The following is a 21,028-nucleotide window of genomic DNA, read 5'->3' on the forward strand; positions in this document are numbered from 1 at the left end:
GTTTGGTCTCTCCCCTGCTCCCTGAAAGTATCCAACGTGATGCACATGTTGTTGAGGGCGATGGCCACAGCGGTACTCTGCACTGGCTCCTTAATCCCTTTCCCCTTCCTGACTGTTGATCTCTTTTGCAGTATGTGAATCCAGCGTTTGAACACATGATGGGTTATCAGAGAGGGGAGCTGATTGGCAAAGAACTTACTGAACTACCCAAAAGTGACAAAAATAAAGTTGATCTTCTTGATACAATAAATACATGCATCAAAAAAGGGAAGGTAAGTCATTCTTTTAGCTTTTTATGTCAGTGGTATGTGTTAGATCCTGATGCTTTTGATCTGAGGTTCTTCGGAAGTCAAGAATGAGGCACAAAACTTGTTGCTTACAGCTGTTTTTATTAAGTGCTAAAAGTACAAAGGAATGAGGATGGGGGATAATGAGGAGCAAAAGCAGAACAAGGAGGAAGTCAAAGATAAAGAGACCAAACCACTTGTAACAGACTGCTGATAACGATAAATTCAATTCAAATTCCATTGCTGGAATTAACCAGTAAGGGAGCTACCATTCAAGTGATGTGATGCCTGGCACTGAAACCAAGAAATTACGGAAAGATGCAAAGGTAACTGCAACTACCAAAACACACACTGAACAATCACATGGACAGAAGTAATTATAAATGCAAAAATACAACCAAGCATTAGAAAGTTAAACTACAATGGAAATAGCAATTATACAGTCCAATCCAACATATCTGTGGATTCCAACCATATAAAGATTCGTTAATGTATTTCAACTGTGCCTATGTACTGGAACATAAGAGTCTACAGATACTGGAATCTGGAGCGAAAAGCAAGATTTTGAAAGAACTCAACAAGTTAGGCAGCATCTGTGGAGGAAAATTGACAGCTTCTGTTTCTGGTTGAGACCCCTCATTTGGCATGGGCCCTTTATCTAGTCCAAATGAAGGTTTTCACCTGAAGACATCAACCGTCTATTTACTTCCATAGGTGCTGCCTGACCCACTGAGTTCCTCCAGCATTTTGTTTGTTGCACTATATGTTAGAGATATTTTGTAGGCTTAAGCATCGTGACCATCCTGAGGTAGCGAAAGGAAGTGTATATAAATGCAATTCAATTTTTTTAATTTGTTAATGTGCACTATTTAATTTGTCTCATGGGTATTCACCGTACTCTGCAAAACTGTGAAGAAGAGGGAAATGTAGGAGCTGAAAACCCATATTCGATGGTCTTAGAACGGGAATTTCAGCCACTGACTGCTACTCCTACCCCCACCAGAAACTCAATACAGGGCTCGTAATTTGTTACTTGGTGATTAGTGAACTTGGACAAGGGTATTCAGCTTTCAAATTCGTTGAAGAGAAAAAGGATATCCCAGTTTGTTCAGTCTTCATTTTAAATCGATTATTTTGGGATCTGTTCCGGCCAGACCATCATTTATTACCAGTGATGCCTATTCCCCCATGTCGCCATCAGTGTCGGTTTTACCAAAGCACCTTGATGCCACACTCACTCACATCTGAACTTGATGACGAGGGAAGTCACTGTCATTTCAGCTGTGGGATTTGACTTTCTGATCGATGGTTAGACCAAGGCAAAGGTGACGTGTCTGGAGTAGAGTGGTCCTGGTGGAGCCCAGAGTGAGTATTAGTGAACAGGTTATTGGCACTTGATAAAATTGTCAGTGACTCCTTCCATCACTTTGATGATTGGGAGTTGATTGAATAGGATTGAAGTAGCCCGGTTGGATTTGTCCTGCTTTTTGTGAGCATGACATAAAATGAACAATTTTCAGTATTGCAGGACAGATCCTAATGTGGTAACTACAGGAACACCTTGACTTGCAACACAGCTTGGCAGGAAGATCTCAGCTGCTACAGCTAGACTGCTGTCTGATGCTGTAGCCTTTGCTGTATTCAGTGCTCTCAGCCATATCTTGACGCCAAGATGAACCAAACTGCCTGAAAATTGTCTTCTATGATGGTAGGATTATTAGAAGGAACTCAAGATGGAACATCTACTTAGAACTTCTAGCCGAATATAGATGAATATACTTCCATCTTTTCTGCACAAAGTATCAGCAGAGGGAGTTTGATATACTTGTCTGCCACACTTTAATCAGCCAATTTTCATGCCAATTAACAAGGCTCTAGTATAAATTTAATTTGCTTATTTACTTCTTATTGCAAGGTATAAAGTGAATTATTGGCTTTGATCTTTTTTCCCATCAGCTTTGCAAGGTCAAACTGGAGACTCTGCAGTAGGCTGGGGTAGGATCATAGAGATAAATGGCACAGAAAGATCATAAGGATTATCATATTACAGCTGGCACTTTGGAAAGAATATCCATAGTCCAGTCATCCTGCCCTCTTCTGATCAGCCGCAGTATGTTCAGGTCAGAGTATTTATCCAGTTCCCTTTTGAAAGTTGCTGTTGAATCTGCTCCCACCACCCTTAGGAGCAAGAATAATACAATATATTTCTGTTTCCTTCTAGATGAAAAAAGCATACATAGCTTTCAGTAGAATGTAAACTGCCAGATAGTGCTTTAAAATGAGCTATTTGGGTTTCAATGGGGGCTAAAATGGCTTTCAAAGATGCAGAGGTAAATTGTCTCTCATGCTAAAGTACAGGCCTCAGAGGCAAAATGACCCAGAGTCAAAATATCTTCAAAAGTCAACTCATTCAAATTAGACGCAAACATTTTAATTCCACATCCCATTCCCATTCTGATATGTCTGTCCACGGCCTCCTCTACTGTAAAGATGAAGCCACACTCAGGTTGGAGGGACAACACCTTATATTCCATCTGGGTAGCCTCCAACCTGATGACATGAACATTGACTTCTCAAACTTCCGCTAATGCCCCACTTCCCCCTCGTACCCCATCCGTTATTTATTTATATACACACATTCTCTCTCTCTCTCTCTCTCTCCTTTTTCTCCCTCTGTCCCTCTCACTATACCCCTTGCCCATCCTCTGGGTTCCCCCCCTCCCCCTTTTGCTTCTCCCTGGGCCTCCTGTCCCATGATCCTCTCATATCCCCTTTGCCAATCACCTGTCCAGCTCTTGGCTCCATCCCTCCCCCTCCTGTCTTTTCCTATCATTTTGGATCTCCCCCTCCCCCTCCCACTTTCAAATCTCTTACTAACTCGTCCTTCAGTTAGTTCTGATGAAGGGTCTCAGCCCGAAACGTCGGCTGTACCTCTTCCTAGAGATGCTGCCTGGCCTGCTGTGTTCACCAGCAACTTTGATGTGTGTTGCTCATTCAAATTAGATTTATTTTCTAAACATTAAATTTCCACAGTAGCACAGCAGTTTGTGTAATGCTATTTCAGCACCAGTGACCTAGGTTCAAATCTCATTGTTGTCTGTAAGGAGTTTGTACCTCCTTCCTGTGACTGCGTGGGTTTCATCCGTGTGCTCTTGTTTCCTCTCATTTACCAAATACGTACATGAATTAATCACCTGGTTGGTTGTCATTGGGTGTCGTGGGCTCATGGGCCAGGAGGGCCTGTTACCATGCTCTCTCTCTAAAATAAATAAATAAAATATTATTATTATTATCATTATTACTTAAATTAGTGGTAGGGAAAACAGCCTGCATGCTGATCTCCTCATTTTTTTTTGTTTGCTTATGGGAGAAATGTGTTCCTGGTGGACCAAAATTTATTGCCCATCACTAACCATCCATTGAACTGAGTGCCCTGCTGGCCTTTTCAGGGGCAGTTTAATGTCAACCACATTGGCATATGTGGACTTAGTTATGGACCAGACTAGGTAAGGAAGGCAGTTTTCCTTCCCTGGAGATGAATTGAATGAGATGGACTTTCACTAGAGTCATAAATTAATGTTTGTTAATACCACAACAAACACAATAGCAAATTAGTTCATTAAGTTTTTAATGTGTTAATTGTGCATGCTAATGGCAAAATTAATAAGAGCGCTTAAAAACATGGTAACAGATGGCCATGTTGACAAGAAAACACAAAGAAGCAGGAGAAGGCCCACAGGCCCCTCAAGCCTGACCCACCATTCAGTATGATCCTGGGAGATCTGCCCTGGGTCCTGGGCCCCAGCTTCCTTTCTGTGTCAATTCCACACAGCCTTCTGTTTACCACCACCTGTGGGAAGAAATTTTTATACACCTCAGTTTTAAATCACCAGTTCCTTGTAACTGTTTCCTCCCACTCAAGGGGAATTGGATCCTAGATTGTAGGCATGACCCTAAGCCACCCTCACCTCCATAAGCTACTGTTGTATCATAAACCATTGTACAGTTTGATCATGGAACTGATCGTAGAACAGTGAACTGTTATGCCGCGGACATTTTCTGATCTCTTCACTGTTGAACTGTTGATGGAGAGCCCAGTAGCAAGGTGTCATAAAAACAATCTTTCCCTCAATATCAGCAAAACAAAAGAACTGGCCATTGACTTCAGGAAGGTGGTTGGTCCACACGTTCCTGTTTACAACAATGGTGCTGAGGCTGAGAGAGTTCCCAGGAGTGAATATCTCTCATAACCTGCCGTGGTCTACCACAGCCAATAAAGTTCACAAGCCCCTCTTCTTCCTTCAAAGGAAATTTGGCATTAACCCATTGACCTTCACCCATTTTCATCAATGTGTCCTATCTGCATGCATCATGGTTTAGTATAGCAATTGCTCTACCCAAGACTGCAAGGACCTGCAGGAAGTTGTGGACACAGCCGGGCACACCACAGAAACCAGCCTCCCACTGTGAACTCTGTCCACACTTCTCACCCACCTTCTCTGGACATCCTCTCTTCTCCCCAATTCCCCTTCCATTGGACAGAAGATATAAATGCCCGAAAGCACGCACTACAAGGCTTAAGGATAGCTTCTATCCCGCCGTTATGAAACCATTGAACACTTCCCTAATAAAATAAAATGGACTCCACCTCATAGTCTACCTTGTTATGGCTTTGCACATTATCATCTGCCTGCACTGCACTTTCTTGGTAACTGTAACACTTTATTCTGCATTCTGATAATGTTTTCTGGTGTGCTGCCTCAATGCTGTAATGAAATGCTCTGCACGGGAGGCATGCAAAACAAAGTTTTTCCACTGTAATCTGTACGTAAGCATATGGATGGCGCCAGCGATCAATGCAAAAAAAGGGCACTGTTCTGCTGACAGTTCACAAAACTACTCTATCACTACCTCTTCTTTCAAATATTCTTCTACCACTCAGCTGCATGGGATTGGAACCTGAGGTTTACATTTTTTGATGTGTTTTGGGGCCAGTTGAGCAATTTGGTGCTTTGCTGTCTCTGAGGGAGTGCGATGAGGTTTGGAGCAGAGTGTGCTGCCTGGAGATCTGGTAGCCTGGAGATGGGACGCGAGCCAATGACCGACTCCGTTGCTTCTCTCTGAGACATTCAGCAAGGCTGAAGTCAATCAGGATGGAGGATGGGGTGGTTGTTTGGCACCTCCTGCCTACGTTTCGCTGGTCCTTCTGTCCCTCTCACTAGCTACTGTCAGAGGAAAGTGCAGTTGTCTTGGGATCCACATTGCCGGGATTGTTCGGCGAGGCTGTGGACTCTGTTTTGGAGACTTTGAAGTTCATGTTGCATGTGTTCCTGGATTCTGGTTACTCTTTTTTATTTGCTGTTCTGAATGACTTGATCAAGGTGATGGATATGGACTGGGGCGCTTTGCTGTGGCCTGCATTGGCGAGCAGCGCAGCGCTGAACTGAACTGAACCTAATACATTCTTAAAATTTATTCATTTACGGGATGTGGGTGTCACCAGCTAAGTCAGCATTTATTGTCCATCTCTAGTTGCCCTTGAAAATGTGGTGATGAGCTGCCTTCTTGAACCACTGCAGTCACTGAGGCAATGTTGGGTGTAGGTGTACACTATGGGTTTGATGTTCAATATCCAATGTATCCTTCACTTGCTTTTTGCTCTTTGTGCAATTTATTCTCTTTTTTCACGTGTTGGGTGTTTGAAGTTTTCTTGAACAGATTCCATGGTGTTTCTTAGCTTTGTGGCTGCCTGCAGTAAGACGAATCTCAGAGTTGTTTTCTGTATACATACTTCAATAATAAATGTACTTTGAACATTGAACTGTAATAAACCAATTTACCAATTTGTTGAGCTCTCCAACTCCAAACAAATATCTCCACAACATTTCTCATCGAGCTCCCTGACTGTGAAATCCTCCCTTGCCCATGTAACATTGTCCATTGTCAGAGCATAACCCACGATTTCCATCATCACTGACTGTGGGCTGAACAAGGACCCTACTTCACCTCCGCACTCTCAAGCTACTACAAGATCGAAGTAAAATAAAGATCCCTTTACTTTGCGTAAGCCTTACCAGGATTTCTCCGTTAAATACTGTTTGGATTGTTTGGCATTTGGCATGTCTCTAATATGTAGCAAATCCCTCCTTTTTTTTATCAGTGCATTTTTGGTTGTGCCTTGCAGTAAATTTCTCAGGCCAACCAAGTAGAAGTTCAATTTGAGATTACTGATGCTACTGCCTTTAGTATTCTGCTGTTGAAATATCCAAGCTCTTAAAGCAGAAAGAGTAATTGGAAATGGACCTGCAAGTCAGGTCCTCTGCACTGTTGCTAGGGGATCAGCAGAGCAGGAGTTCTAACCTTCTGCTTTCAGCGATGCCAACTCCATCCTAAAGAAAGGATGTTTAGCAGACACATTGGGGTTAGAAGTCAGTCTTGGGTCATTTGTATTACAGGTAGCAGATTCACGTTACTTTATTGTCGCCAAACAATTGACACTAGAGCTTACAACCATCGTGATTGTGCATTGTACAGCACTTCTGAAAGTCAATCCTGTAGACTTAGAGCCACAATTTAATTCAGGATCAATGACTTTCAAGACAGCTCCAATCTCTTACTCTGACTCCTGACCCAGGCACTTTTCTTCAGCCCATGCCTCAAATCCTGATTCCTGCCCCAGATTTTGATCATTGTTCAATTCAGGATCCACCCTAATCCCAATGGACACTTGCTTGGCCAAGCACGTTACCTGGTCCAAGATCTTCCCAGCAGTCTCCACATCCAGTGAATGACCAAAACCAGAAGCTGTAGGGGAAGCAGTTAAACATACAGTACCTTATTTATCAAGTGATCAATATTTTGGAAAGAAGGTCGTGTGCTTTTGATTTCTGAATGAGGGATGGAAAACCTCCTGCAGCTGCCGATTTGAGCATCATTTAAATATCGACCACTTCAGCACAGGGAGTACCTTGAAAGTGACTGGTTAGGGATGGTTCAGAATAGCAGCCGTGTTACAATGATGGATTAGACGACAGAGCACTCACTATGAGATAATGGCTCATCCTGTACAGTGAGAGGCTGAAAGCCACTGAAGTTTCATACTACTGTAGAAAACCCAAAGAGAAAGGCCCGTGCAGCATACCATACATTCAATCCAGTCTTTTTTAGAAAGACTCATTCCTATATTGTCAGCTAAGCCGGCTAGTGGTGTATTGGCATTTGCACCGGACATCAAGGTGAATGGTCCCGGGTTCAAATCCAGCATGCTCCTTGCACACTTTCCATCCATGTTGGGTTGAGCGTCCAGCTAGCAATTCGGCCTTATTTTAAAAGAACAGACAAAGATACTAAAGAAACTGCAAGGTTGCTGCCCGCCCAATGCACCACGCGGCGCGGAAAGGAACAACAACAATTGTCAGCTAATCCTCTATGTGCTTCACAGGAATGGCAAGGAATTTACTATGCCAGGCGGAAAGCAGGAGACAACATCCAGCAGGATGTTACAGTAACACCTGTGATTGGCCAGGGAGGGTAAGTATCACCATTTACTGCCGGAGAAACAGATAGCGGCTCGAGAGCAAAATGAACTGCAGCTTCTGAATTTAATGCTGCCTGCCATGTACAGAGCAGAGGGCAAGAGTGTTCTATTTTTAGCCATCGTTGTTTCAAATCTATAAAAGAAAAATGAAATTTACTGATACATTTACAAAGGTTTAATATCAAGCCAGTAAATCTTTCATGGGCTGCTTTTCCTTCATCAAATGGTTAATTTTTAATCTAATAAAAAAGGTCATTGAATATTAACCTCTTTGTTCAGCTAGTTTTAATCTTACTCTCTTCTACGTGCCAAGGCACTATGTTGTCTGCTGGAATATCTGTAATAAAGGAGGAGGAATAAGGGTCATTGGATTGAATGCCACTTTGAATTTTCACTGTAAACTGAAGTAATTAATCTTGTAGCAATATTCAGAATTATGTTTTGTCTTCATTTAACACTATAGTAATCTAATCTTGTGATCAATATCAGTGATTGAGAGTGACATGTTCAATTTTCCTCTATTAAATGTGAAACAGATTAAAAGCTCATATAAATCTTGTAGCTCGGTTTATGTGCAAAAGGAACATGTCCCACAATGGTTCACATGTTTAAGGAAATGATTGTCACTTCTATTGGATGATCATTGAGAGGTCTCATTATTACCACTTAAAATCAGAATCTATATGCCAAAGTTTTCAATAGGATAAGTTGATCTCCCGTAGGATTTGCTCATCAACTGGGGAAGTGTGGGCTGGGGTAATAGGAACTGTATCGGATTCAGGCAATAAAGTAACGGCAGATTTCCATTGTTTCTGATTCCTCTGAAATCAGCATGCCTGCTTCCAGCTATGCCAAGGCCCACGTGAAGGCAAGTTCCGACACATAGGTCATATCTAGGATGTATGTGATATCAGTTACCTTTGCTTTGTCCTGTGTACCAAGCTGTTTTTGCTTTTGAGATTCAAATTGGGTTTAGGCTGCCATCTGTGATGATGGGAAGCTCAGGAGTAAGCCAAGGTAGCAATCTGGCACCCCTGACCAAAGATGGGTTTCAATCATTTCACTTTTGCTTCAGGATTCTCCTATTTTGAGGATACAGATGGAGTCAGAATGGGAGTGACCGCCATTACTCCCAGCCAGATGTGACAACATGAGAAATCTTAGATTCAGTCCTGGAATTGTTTCATTTTGTCTGTGGCATAGTATATGCACTGCTTAGCCTGCATATACCATGCCTATGATATACCAGCTGAAAACCTGATTTTTTTTTAGGATCTCCTGGTTTTGTTCCCACCATGTTCATGCTTCCTCACTTTTCCGGTGGTCAACATCCCAATCTATGGTGCATTGTGCGTTACTTCAGTATTTCCTTTGATTTTCGCATTCTCTTTAGAAGATTCTCCAGAGATAAAATCAAGCGAAATAAATTGAAGTACTGAATGGAGCAATAATTTACTTTTGTGCTGCTTAAAAGATGTGTGCAAAAATAGAACTGTGAAGATGCTTCATTTTGCTGTGGAGTAGGTTCCTTAATGAGATTCCAACTTCAATGGAAAAAATCCTCAAATGATGTCATGCAATTTCTGTATCCATAGAAAGAACAGTCTGTAAATCACCAGGATGTTGCCTGAATATCTCAGGAGGGTGTAGTTCGGTGGGATGGGCTTATTAGGCTGGAAGTGCCTGTTGTAGCTCTAAATAAAATAAATAAAACTTCAACTGTTTCTCTGTAGCATCGGAGGCTGAGAGGAGACCTAGCAAAAGTTTATAAAATTATAGTGATAGAGTGGGTAATTGGAGAATTTTTCCCCCAGGGTGGAAATGTCAAATTTCAGAGAAACACCCCCAAAATGCTGGAGGAACTCAGCAGGCCAGGCAGCAACTATGGAATGAAATAAATAATTAACGTTTCGGGCCAAGACCATTCAGGAGAACTGGAGAGGAAGGGAAAAGAAGCCAGAATAAGAGGGTTGGTGGGGGGTGGGGGTAGTGAATGAATACAGACTGGAAGGTGATATGGTGGGGGAGGGGGGGATGAAGTGTAAAGCTGTTCGTGATAGGTGGAAAAGGTAAAGGACTGATTAAGAAGAAGGAATCTAATAGAGCAGAATAGCCCATGGGAGAAAGGGAAGGGGGATCACCAGAGGAAGGTGATAGGCAGGTGAGGGGAAGGAAAGGGATAAGAGGGGTGCCAGAATGGTTACCCAAATTCTAGGCAACAAATTTGCTGCCAGGGGAGGTGGTGGAAGGATATACAATAGCAGTGTTTAAGCCGCTTTTAGGCAGGTGTATAACAGGCAAATGCATTAATTTAATTTGGCTCCATTGTCAGCACAGCCAGTGTGGGCTGAAAGGCCTGTTCCTGTGTTGAACTGTTCACTGTTCTACATTACACTATTAGTACATGGGGTTAATAGTGATAAACCCAAAAGGTAATTTAAGTTCACATAAACGCATTGAGCATTTCAAAGATTCGTCATTGTTTTGTTTATAATGCATAGGATATATGTACATTTGCCCAATTGTTTACAATAAGTAGAGGCCTAATGTATTAAATTGCTTGATTGGACAGACTGAGAAACAAATTGATAAATACAAAATTCTGACAATGTAATTGATGAAGTGAAGGTTCAGGTTTGAATCGTTAAGCAATGTCTTAACTATTGGTTTTGAGAAATCTGAAGAAGTCCCTTTGCTAATTCCTGTCAAATACTTGTTCATGTTCCATCCAGTTCTCTCAGGAGTAAACTGTATCTTTTCTGCCATCAATAGGAAAATTAAGCACTTTGTGTCCATCAAGAAATTGTGTAGCGATAGCAATAAGCAGGTAAGATATCTAACTCCTACCTTCGCCACTTTAATCTCACTTAGAGGCTCTTTTAATGGATCACAGAAGCTGCTGCGTTTTAGATGCCGATAAAAGTCATTTGAAGCAGCAGTGAAGTCCTGTTGCAGCTTGTTAACAATATTCACAATTTCCGTTTTATTAGATATAAAATTTGATGGTATATCGCTTTATAATTGGGCATCTTTAATTGAGGTTTGAGCAGTGAAACGATATTAGGCTCACATTTTCATCTTACCTAATTACTGCTGTCCTTACTGAAGCTGTTGCCGTCACTCTTCAATTTCTAAGCAATTAACTTTAACTGGAGTTTCATTCGAGCAACTCTTCATTATATTCATGACTCCACACTTGCAATCATTGTGAAGTCCTGCTGCAGCAAATCTTATCCATTTGTTTTTTCGTAAAATGTACTCACTTCTCCTTCCCGGAGGAAATACAAAAACAGACAGCTGCTAGTCCAGACCTTGTTCATTTGATGATCCTGATCCTAAAACAAGATTTCTTTTTCTTCAGAGTTCTCTACTTAATCCCTTTTCCCCATGCTTTAATGGTGCTTGACCCTGCAGATACCACCCTCTGCTACACCATCCAAATGGATCATGCAGAAGTGGGAACCCTGACTCTTTTAGACGCCTCCTCTCTAAACTCAGAGTACTAGAAACACTGAAAGCAAAACAGTTGTTCTAATCATAGTCAACCGGGCCGAATTACCTGCTTACTTTCCGTGTTAGTTTTCTTTAAAAATAATGCTTGCATGAATTTGGCATACACTGGTCAGGTGCTGATTCTTACTAGCACTCTTGGTCCCAGAGTCCAGAGACTCAAAGGTTCATAGCCATCAGTACTATAAAGAGACGGCCCCTTGGGCCACTCACTGCTGTACCAGGAACTTGCTGCCAGTCCCTGCTCTCTACTGGTGCATCTTCAGCGATGAGACATTCCTGCTTCCCTTGGTGCGGACTGACCCACCATTCAGTGTGCTGAGGGCTGGAGTTAGGTGGGCAAGGGCAGCAATGTAGAATTTCACTGCAGTGATGCAGGGGCTCAGAGGAGGGGCACCCTGGCCTCAGGAGGCTGCTGGCTGTGGAGCACGTTGGAGGGAAGTCTGCGGCAGACCCGTGCGGTTTTTTAAGGTAGCGACTTCCATCGCGTCCGGTGGCAGGAGACGAGGGGAACCAGCGGGTGTGCGAGGTATGCCAACATGTGGAGCAGGAGCTGCAGACCCCAGCAGCAGCCAGATTCCCCGCCTCGGTCAGGAGGCACCTCTGCGCCACCCCTCGCGGTGCTGAGCGGCCAGGTTGCTCACCTCGGCCTGCCCGGCCCGGCTCTCACAGGCAGCCGCTGCACCCTGACCCTGTGACTCACTGCACATCGGCTGTGTGGCGATGAGATCACGTTAAACATTTCTTTGCTGCAGGAGCACCAGCAGGGGGCTTTGCCTCCAGCAGCCTCCGGACCCACAGTGGGGGAGCACAGGAGCTTGCATCAGGTTCCCTGCGCAACAGTGTTGGCAGTATTTCACTTTTAAATAAAAGAAGGTATCATGACCAATTAATGCACATAGTCCTCTAGTGGTCATAGGGTCATAGAGAATTACAGCACAGAAACAGGCTCCTTCCACCTATCTAGTCCACGCTATACTGTTAGTCCCATCGACCTGCACCTGGACAGTAGCCCTCCATAGCCATGTACCTCTCCAAACTTATCTTAAAAGTTAGATCACATCCACCATTTCCAGCTTGTTCCAAGCTCACACCATCCTCTAGGTGAAGAAGTTCCCCCTCATATTTCCCTTAAATATCTCATCACTATTCTATGACCTATAGTTCTAGTCTCACCCAACCTCAGTGGGGAAAAATACTTCAACATGAGGAAATCTGCAGATGCTGGAATTTCAAGCAACACACATAAAAATTGCTGGTGAATGCAACAGGCCAGGTAGCATCCATAGGAAGAGGTACAGTCGACGTTTCGGGCCGAGATCCTTCGTCAGGACTAACTTCGTCGTTAGTCCTGACGAAGGGTCTGGGCCCGAAACGTCGACTGTACCTCTTCCTATAGATGCTACCTGGCCTGCTGTGTTCACCAGCAATTTTTATGTGTGTTGGGGAAAAAACTTATTGCATTTACCCTATCTATATCCCTTAAATTTACATACCTCTGTCAAATTTTCCCTCATTCTCCAATGCTCCAGGGAAAAAAATTCTAACCTATTCAACTTTTCCCTATATCTCAGGTCCTCAAGTCCCGGCAATGTCTTTGTAAATTTTCTCGGTTCTCTTTCAATGTTATTGATACTGGTGTAACCCTGTCATAGAAGTACTGCAGTAGGAATTTAACACTCACTTAGTATTCTATCCTCCCCAATCTTCCTTATTCCCTTACATTTGACTTTACCAGAGAAGTTGAGTTGATTAGTTGTACTTAGCAATCTGTGGGTATGCAACATCATGTCCCTCTCAGCTCAGGCAAACACAATGAAGGAGTAGCTTGTAACCAGCTCTATATTAATTGTACCAAAGTTCCAGTGTGAATATATTGACACAGAGTGCCTTTCACTTGAGTGTATCTTTGGCTATTGGGAAAATTCATTACTCACAAGCACTAGTTTATAAAAACAAGCTAATGCCAGTGCCCCTGTTTCTTTACCCCAATCAAATTGTTTTGATTGGACACTGTTCAGTTTCTAACCCTCGGGATGATTGTTCACTAGCATGTCATGTAATCTTCTGTTAAATCCATTCACACTAAGCTGAATGCCATTCACCAATACCATTGACATGCCATGAGCCCATTGTAGTAATGACTTCTGAATGATATTACATTGGCTCCGGAAAGTGTGACCACCCCAGGACATTCTCAGGTGTGCTGGTTGTTAACCTAAAGGACGCATTTCACAATGTGTTTCCATGTACGTGTGATAAATAAATTTGAATATTATATCAGCGCAGATGGTTATGACAATGCCCTGAATCATGGGACTATTTCAACCTTGAATATATTTTGAACATTATTTAAACTGTTTACTTTGTTCATCTCTTGGGGATATTTTGGAGTTTGAAACTTGGAATGCAATTACTTGCTTCCAATCAAGTGTTTAGATTGTGCCTGTGAATCCACTTTCAGAATGTATCACTACACCCATGGCTCCAAGCAGTTTAATCTCCTCTGATCCTACTTCAGTCTTCGATACCATGGAGCTTTAAGGGGGTTGGATTTAACTTCCAGTGCGTTTGTAGCCCCATTCTTATTTAAATCTGGGAGTGGACTGTGAGACACCAAACAACTGAGTGTCACGGTTAGCAAAGTGCTTTACAGCACCGGGAAAACTTAAACAGAAAATTCCAGAACTGTACGGCAAAAACTAAGCCTGCGAGTTCATAAATGATCTGGCAAAGGCTAAAAAATAAATACTAGCCAATTATATTTTTTTGCTCCAACTGCCCTGTGGTAGATTTATACTATTTTTCTGTCTTTGCCCCTTCATAGAGTGGTCTACTGCATGCTGTATAAAATTGTTATGAAACAAAAGGAAGCCATTTGGCCCATCAAATCTGTTCTTACTGATAATAGAACAAATCTGTTCTTCCCCCACAGCTCTGAAAATTATTCTGTCTCAAGTACCTAACCAGTTGCCTTTCGATTGACTCTGCTTCTGCCTCCTATATAGGCTGTGAATCTTGGTCTCTCATTATTTCATTGCTTTTCCTTCTATAGTATCTTATCTGAATCTATTTCCAGTACTAGCTGTCTGTTTCAAGAAGTACTTTTTAACATGCATCAAAGCCATGAGCTATTTTCTATTTACTCAAATACAAATACACTTGATTAGGTCTTCAGCGATAAAGTATATTGCTTGTGAATATTTAAGGTCAATCAAGTGATGGGAGATTATTGAGACAGATTTATTTTTCGTGTGGCTTTCATTATCAGCTAGTCTTCAGGAATAGATACTATATTCCAAGAAATGAGTTTATCAAAATTTATTCTTCAGAATTGGTCTCCTTTCTATTTCCATTCAGTTCTGTCAAGGTCATTTAAAATCATGGGAATAGAAAGAGATAATGAACAGCAATTAGTTTATTTCCATCCATACTTAACAACCTTCCAGCCCTCTTGAATAACTTTTACCTCAGTTTCTCTCCCTAGAACTAACTCCATATCTCGATCATCATTCACATGGAGGAGATTGCTTTGAAACAAGACGCAATTTTTCATTTTACTGAATAACTCCTGAATTTTCTCATCCTCTTTAAAATCAACTTAATGTCATTTTCAAGATTTTGTTTTCCACTAAAATATTGCCATAAAATCACTATCTTTGTGCTTTTTTTAAAAAAAAAGCTGGAGCTAGATTCTTCCTGAGTTTTCCCCAAAACTAAAACTTCCAACTAAATAACCCTTTTCACATCTTCCAATACTTTAGTCTCTCATTGATATCTTAATGAAAACTGTTTTACAAGGTGGCTTACATTAGTGTTCGATTGAAAATTGAAAGCCTACAGATGCTGGAAATGCATGATGTACTCTGCAAGTCAGGCAGCACTTATGGAAAGAAAATCAGAGTTCATGTTTCAGAACAATCCAATCTTTGACCTGAAACGTTAACTCTGTTTCTCTTTCCACAGGTGTTGTTTGACCTTATGAGTATTTCTAGCATTTTCTGCTTTTATTACATAAGATTTATCTTGTTCCTCTCGTGGAAGTTTCAGTAGACGACCAGAAGAACCCCTGCAGAAATTCAAATCTATTGAGTACAGTTCAGTCTTACAACAAAGTTCTAAATTTTCTCTCAGAAGTTCTTTTCAATATACTCTCACTTTTAACACTACCTGATTCTAATTGAAGATTTCCCTCTGGTTTTTGAAGAACAGAGATGCCTCATTTTAAAAACAATTGTAATTTTAAGTTCAAAATCTTTCTTTGCCTTCATTCGTCATGCTAAAGTAGTAGTCAAACTATCAAAATATTTGTAATATATAAAAACATGAATGGAATTTTTCCTCTGACCATACAACATATATACTCTGCTTTACACAGTATACTTTGCATTTTTCATCTCTCTTACCTTGTGTGCTGAATGATAGTATTTCTTCCATCAGAACTATAATGTGCAGACTGATGAGAAGTATACAGAAGAAAATTGTCAATCAGGTGAGAAAAATCAAGCTAATATTTGTGATTTTGTAAATACAGGTGTGTGTTCATCTCTGATGGCTGGGGTGTGATATTAATAGGAGTCAGTTATGTAGAAATGAGAGAAGAGTTTTGGTGGGAAAAATCAAATCCCAGTATTTTCTGATAAGCTGTGGCAAGTTCCTTGCCCAGAATCGGAAACACAAGGGATTTTGCAGATGCTGGAAATCCATGGTAACCAGACAAAATGCTGGAGGAATTCAACAGGTTAGGCAGCATCTACGGAGAGGAATAAAGAATCAATGTTTCAGTCTGAGACTTTTCACCAGTCCTGATGAAGGGTCTTGGCCTGAAATATTGACTCTTTATTCCTCTCCATAGATGTTGCCTGATCTGCTGAGTTCCTCCAAAAATCGGAAGACAGGCTCACTGAGAAGCTGAGAAGCTTGGTCTTGGCTCAGGTTGGAATAACTCAGAGAAAAAGCTGCAGGGTTGAGGGAACTATGGCTGCTGCTGAAATCGCAGGTGACCCCAGTCGGGATTTTTTGTGTAAGGAATTGTGTGTAAGGGTTGGAAACAGATTGCTACTTTCCTCATCCTGAGTCCAAATACTATGCTTTAAATGTTCTTACTTCCCAGAGCTCTCCTATCTTCAGCTGCTGGGTTTCATGAGATTTGGAAAAATTTTGTAGAGCAGGTTAAATTAGAAATTGCAAGTCTCATTATAATAAAATATCAATATGCAGTACTTGTGAGTTGACTGGTTGGTCATCCTCCACCTCCATTATAATCAAAAGTGCACAAATTGGAGGTGGCCGTGGCAAGATCTGAAATATAAGGACATATATAATTGCCTTGGAAGCGGATTTACTGGTTATCTCTTGAAAGAATAGGCTTCCAATAACACAGAATTGAATTGATTGGGCCTATAATCATTGGAATTCTGATGAATTAATATTGACCTAATTGAAACACAAAATCTGAGAGGGCTTGGCAGGAATTTGAGAGGATGCTTCCATTTCTTGGGAATCTGGAACTAGGGTACACACTATCAGGATAAAGGGTTGTCTATTTAAGAGTAACATGACGAGGAAGTTCATCCTTGAGGATTGCAATTCTTCTTGAGAATTTTCTTCCTCAGAGATATTTAGGATGTTGAGTCCTACCCTGGTTTAACATCCCAAAACACACAACTTTGCACTTGTCTGAGTTAAATTCCAACTGTCGCAAACTAGCAATTTGCTGGAAGAACTCAATGAGTCCAGCAGCATCTATGGAAGGAAACGAATTGTCGACATTTCAGTTTGAAACCCTACAACAAGTATTTGCAATCTTTTCTGTTTTCATCTGCCTTTCCCTTGCCCACTCTCCCAGTTGATCAAGATCCTGCTGTAACCTTAGACAATCATCTTCATTGTCCATTAGACCACCAATGTTGGCGTCACCTGCAAACCTAATAATTGTGTCACCTATGTTCTCATCTAAATCATTATGTATGAGAAGCAACAGAGGAACTAGCACTGACATGGCCCAACACAGGACACAAGCCTCAAATCTGAAAGACAGATTCCTCTCTCACCCTGCAACTACCCTCTGCTTTCTACCACCAAGCCTATTTTGTATCCAATTTGCTTCTTGCAGACCTGCTTGCCACTTGGGCCATATGAAATCAACATTGACAACATCTACTACCCTACCCTTGTCAATCCTCTTGGTCTCCTCCTTTAGAGAGTGAGTCAGATCTATGAGGCACAATTTCCCAATGCTGATCAACTCGAATTACTCCTTGCCTTTCCACATGCAAATGTCCAGCTTTTCAGGACCCTTTCCAATAACTTTTCCACTATGGATGCAGGGCTGAAAAGCCTGTAGTTTCTTGGATTATCCTCGTAGTGAAGCCACAAAATTAACCATCTTCCAGTCTTGCAGTGTCTCACCTGTAGCTAAATCTTGACAAGGCCTCAGTCATCTCTATTGTTTTCCATGGCTTCCCATAAGATATATACCCTATGTATGCTTCTCATAACTTTGTATACTTCTATCAGGTTGCTCCTGAGCCTCCGATATTCCAGTAAAAACAATCCAAGCCTCTCCAACCTATCCTTATAGCTAATACAATCCAGTTCAGGCAACATCCTGGTGAACCTCTTATGTGCCATCCGAATTAGCTGGATCCAAATAGCCTGCTCTGACTTCTAGTTTTTTTTATTATTCTTTAAAAATAGGACATCCAAGCCATCTGAATTTATGCTTAAATCATCCTGCCCATATCCTTGAATGCAATTGTGCAAATGCAAGTGTAGTGTATCCACTAACGTCACCTTGCATTTGTCCTCACCTCTCCACTCTCAGACCTAGAGCAGTGTCTCAACCTGAAACTTCACTATTTCCATTCTTCCAATAGATACTGCTCAACACACTGATTTCCTCTAGAAGATTGTTTGTTGCCTCAAATTATTGTCAAATCTTTATCAAAGAGCAGCTTTTCCCACATTTTCCTCTAAAACTTGCTTTCTTTATGTATCCAAACATAGCACAATATAAGGAGCACATCTTTATTATTCCTAATTTTAAAAAATAATAAAGAACAGCAAATATTTCAAACAAATTCCAAAACTTCCTTTTGGTTTTTACCTGTTTTTCATTTGCTTGACTGATTTTTTTTTTACCCCCTCTCCTTCCTAATCTTACAGATTTTGCTGCCTTCAATCATATCCATTTCCTGCCTGGCTTTGCTTGTTTTTCATCCTCCTCCTATCCCCTTGCATTAATGTGGCTCATTCTCCAGGGGAGGGATCAATCAAGGCTGTTGGGTGTTTATCTTTACGTAAGAAGCCATGCATATCTTGCCAGCTTCAAGGAAGGAGAAAGACTGCAATAGCTTTCTCAAAGCAAACTGCAATATAGGCAAACTGCAATATATAACTTGATATATTTTCCCACCTACAGAAAATTTTTTGGCAATTAAGGTTAATACAGTTGAAGTCAGAGGGCGCCATTATATGTATCTGGTCTGCATGAGTATACTTTTACTTCAACATAACTCATAATTCAAAGTAATAAGACTCGCAGAGAACAAGACATTCTCAGATGTGGGTCAAACCCAATTTGTCCAACCTCATATTGTCAGAAAATTAATCAAATGGTCAAAAACTGCATTTTAAAAATAATAAACTTATCTCCCTATGCCAGCAGTTACTCGTATGGACAAAGAACAGAAATAAACAGATATTCAACAGCTGCTTGAGGTCCTTCCCTTATTAGAGAAAAGTAGCCAGCTTGAGAAATTTGAGGAAAGTGTAAGACTGACATATCACAACATTTGGGAAATATTGTTGCAATTATACCTGTCAATAAATTAGTTTGGAAAATATTCGACTATAAGACCATAGGTCATAGGAGCAGAATTAAGCCATTCAGCCCATCAAGTCTTGCTCTGCCATTTGATCAAAGCTGATTTATTGTCAACCCTATTCTCCTGCCTTCTCCCAGTAACCTTTGCAACCCTTACTAATCAGGAACCTATCAACCTCCGCTTTAAATATATTCAATTATCTGGCCTCCACAATTGTCTGTGGCAACTTCACAGATTTACCGCTCTCTGGCCAAAGAAATTCCTCCTCTTCTGTGTTCTAAAGGGACATCCTTCGATTCTGAGGCTGTGCTCTCCGGTCCTAGACTCCCTCACTGTTGGAAACACCCTCCCCACATTCGTACTATATTGATCGATTCAGCTATCCAGCACAGAGTAGGCCCTTCGAGCTACAGCACGCCAGCAACCCCACAACCCAGATTAACTCTAACCTAATCAATTAACCTATCCGGTACGTCTTCAGACTGTGGGAGGTAACTGGAGCACCCGGCAATACCCACACATTCCATGGGAGAGACATGTACAGGAGACTCCTTACACGTCCGAACTCTGGAACGTCCCAAGCTGTAGTAGCATTGCAGTAACCACTATGCTACAGCTGAAATTTACTTCATAACTAATTTTGTGTTTACCATGCGTTACCTATTGTCATGGGAAACGCGTGCCACAACAAAGCACAATAATCATAAAACGCAAAAGCACTACACTTTACTCAAATGAATAATAAAGGCACTCTGTGCATTCTAACCAACCCATCACTTTTTACAACTACATCCTTATTGTAAGAGACAGTGGTGACTGTTGTTGTGAATCACAAAGGAGGAAATCTCTATCAATATACCTTTCTCTCTTAAAGATTCACAGTCATTGAAACATAAAGATAGACGAAAAGGCTCCATTGATGTCAGATCAATAACATCAAAAAGAAGTGATGGTAAGAACACCTTTAGTGAATTTTTATTGGACTATGATTTTTCAAAATAATGCTGAGGCCGGTTACACCCACATTATGTCAAAATTACGTGGCATCTTCAGATGAGAACTGGGTTCACATTTGAAATGCTATAATTAGACATTGCTGCCTGAGCTGTGCCTCGCCATTTGATTAAAAACAGTATCTTGCAAACTCCCTCACCAGAAAATGTTTTGATTAGTGTGAAGATGCTGTACTTTTGAAAGATCAGAGAATGAGGGTTATGGGGAAATAGCACAGAAGAGGAAATGAGGCCAACATATGATGATAATGGCATCCATCCGAAGCAAAGGAGAATGGACTAATAGCAGCACCCTGGAGTGGCCTGGGCAGAAGGTATGGAGATCCTGGGATGCCCAGTCATCAAGATCCCCCTCTTGGCCTCACCAGCATAGTCAAAGGAAAGCGAAGCAATACGTTTGGCACCAGCTTGGCTGCAGGAGCTGCTGGAAGGATGTTCAATGACTTCCCGCCATCCTAGGAGCTCCACTCCAGATTTCTCTCCAGGTTCAATCCCATAGCCTTTGTCTCTCCCGAGGCTGCCCACAAGGCAGTGGGGCTAGGGAACTGGTCAACGAGCACCAATGGCGGTGGATCTGGTTCATATGCCGGCTAGGGAACTGGTCAACAAGCGCCAGGGCGGTGGATCTGTGTGCCTTGTGCGGGGGGGCCAGACCTCCTCCCCATTCTCTGTCGTTCAACCTGAGTCTGAAAGGAGTTCAGTTTCTGTGTGTCGCCAGTGAGGAGGCACTACATGGGGCATGCTGTTGGAGAGGCTGTGTACTGGCAGTGAGAGACTTGCACATTCAGCTCTCCTTTTCGTGAGACTGCAAGCCAGCGGTGGAAGCCAAGAGCGAGAGCGACAAGCACGACC

The 21,028-nt window shown here is 41.7% G+C and overlaps 1 protein-coding gene across 5 annotated transcripts in view; it reads left to right on the forward strand.

Moving 5' to 3' along the window:
- The window catches only part of pde8b (phosphodiesterase 8B), a 341,898-nt gene that overhangs the window by 287,442 nt on the left and 33,428 nt on the right, over nucleotides 1–21,028 (forward strand). For all 5 annotated transcript variants that reach the window (XM_063049295.1, XM_063049294.1, XM_063049293.1 and 2 more), the window contains 5 exons: nucleotides 132–272; nucleotides 7,729–7,817; nucleotides 10,597–10,651; nucleotides 15,775–15,826; nucleotides 20,038–20,115. In XM_063049295.1, coding sequence (XP_062905365.1) covers nucleotides 132–272; nucleotides 7,729–7,817; nucleotides 10,597–10,651; nucleotides 15,775–15,826; nucleotides 20,038–20,115 — 415 coding nt within the window. The remainder of the gene's footprint in view (nucleotides 1–131; nucleotides 273–7,728; nucleotides 7,818–10,596; nucleotides 10,652–15,774; nucleotides 15,827–20,037; nucleotides 20,116–21,028) is intronic.

This window comes from Mobula hypostoma, chromosome 5 (assembly GCF_963921235.1).
Source record: "Mobula hypostoma chromosome 5, sMobHyp1.1, whole genome shotgun sequence".
Classification (NCBI taxonomy): Eukaryota; Metazoa; Chordata; class Chondrichthyes; order Myliobatiformes; family Myliobatidae; genus Mobula; species Mobula hypostoma.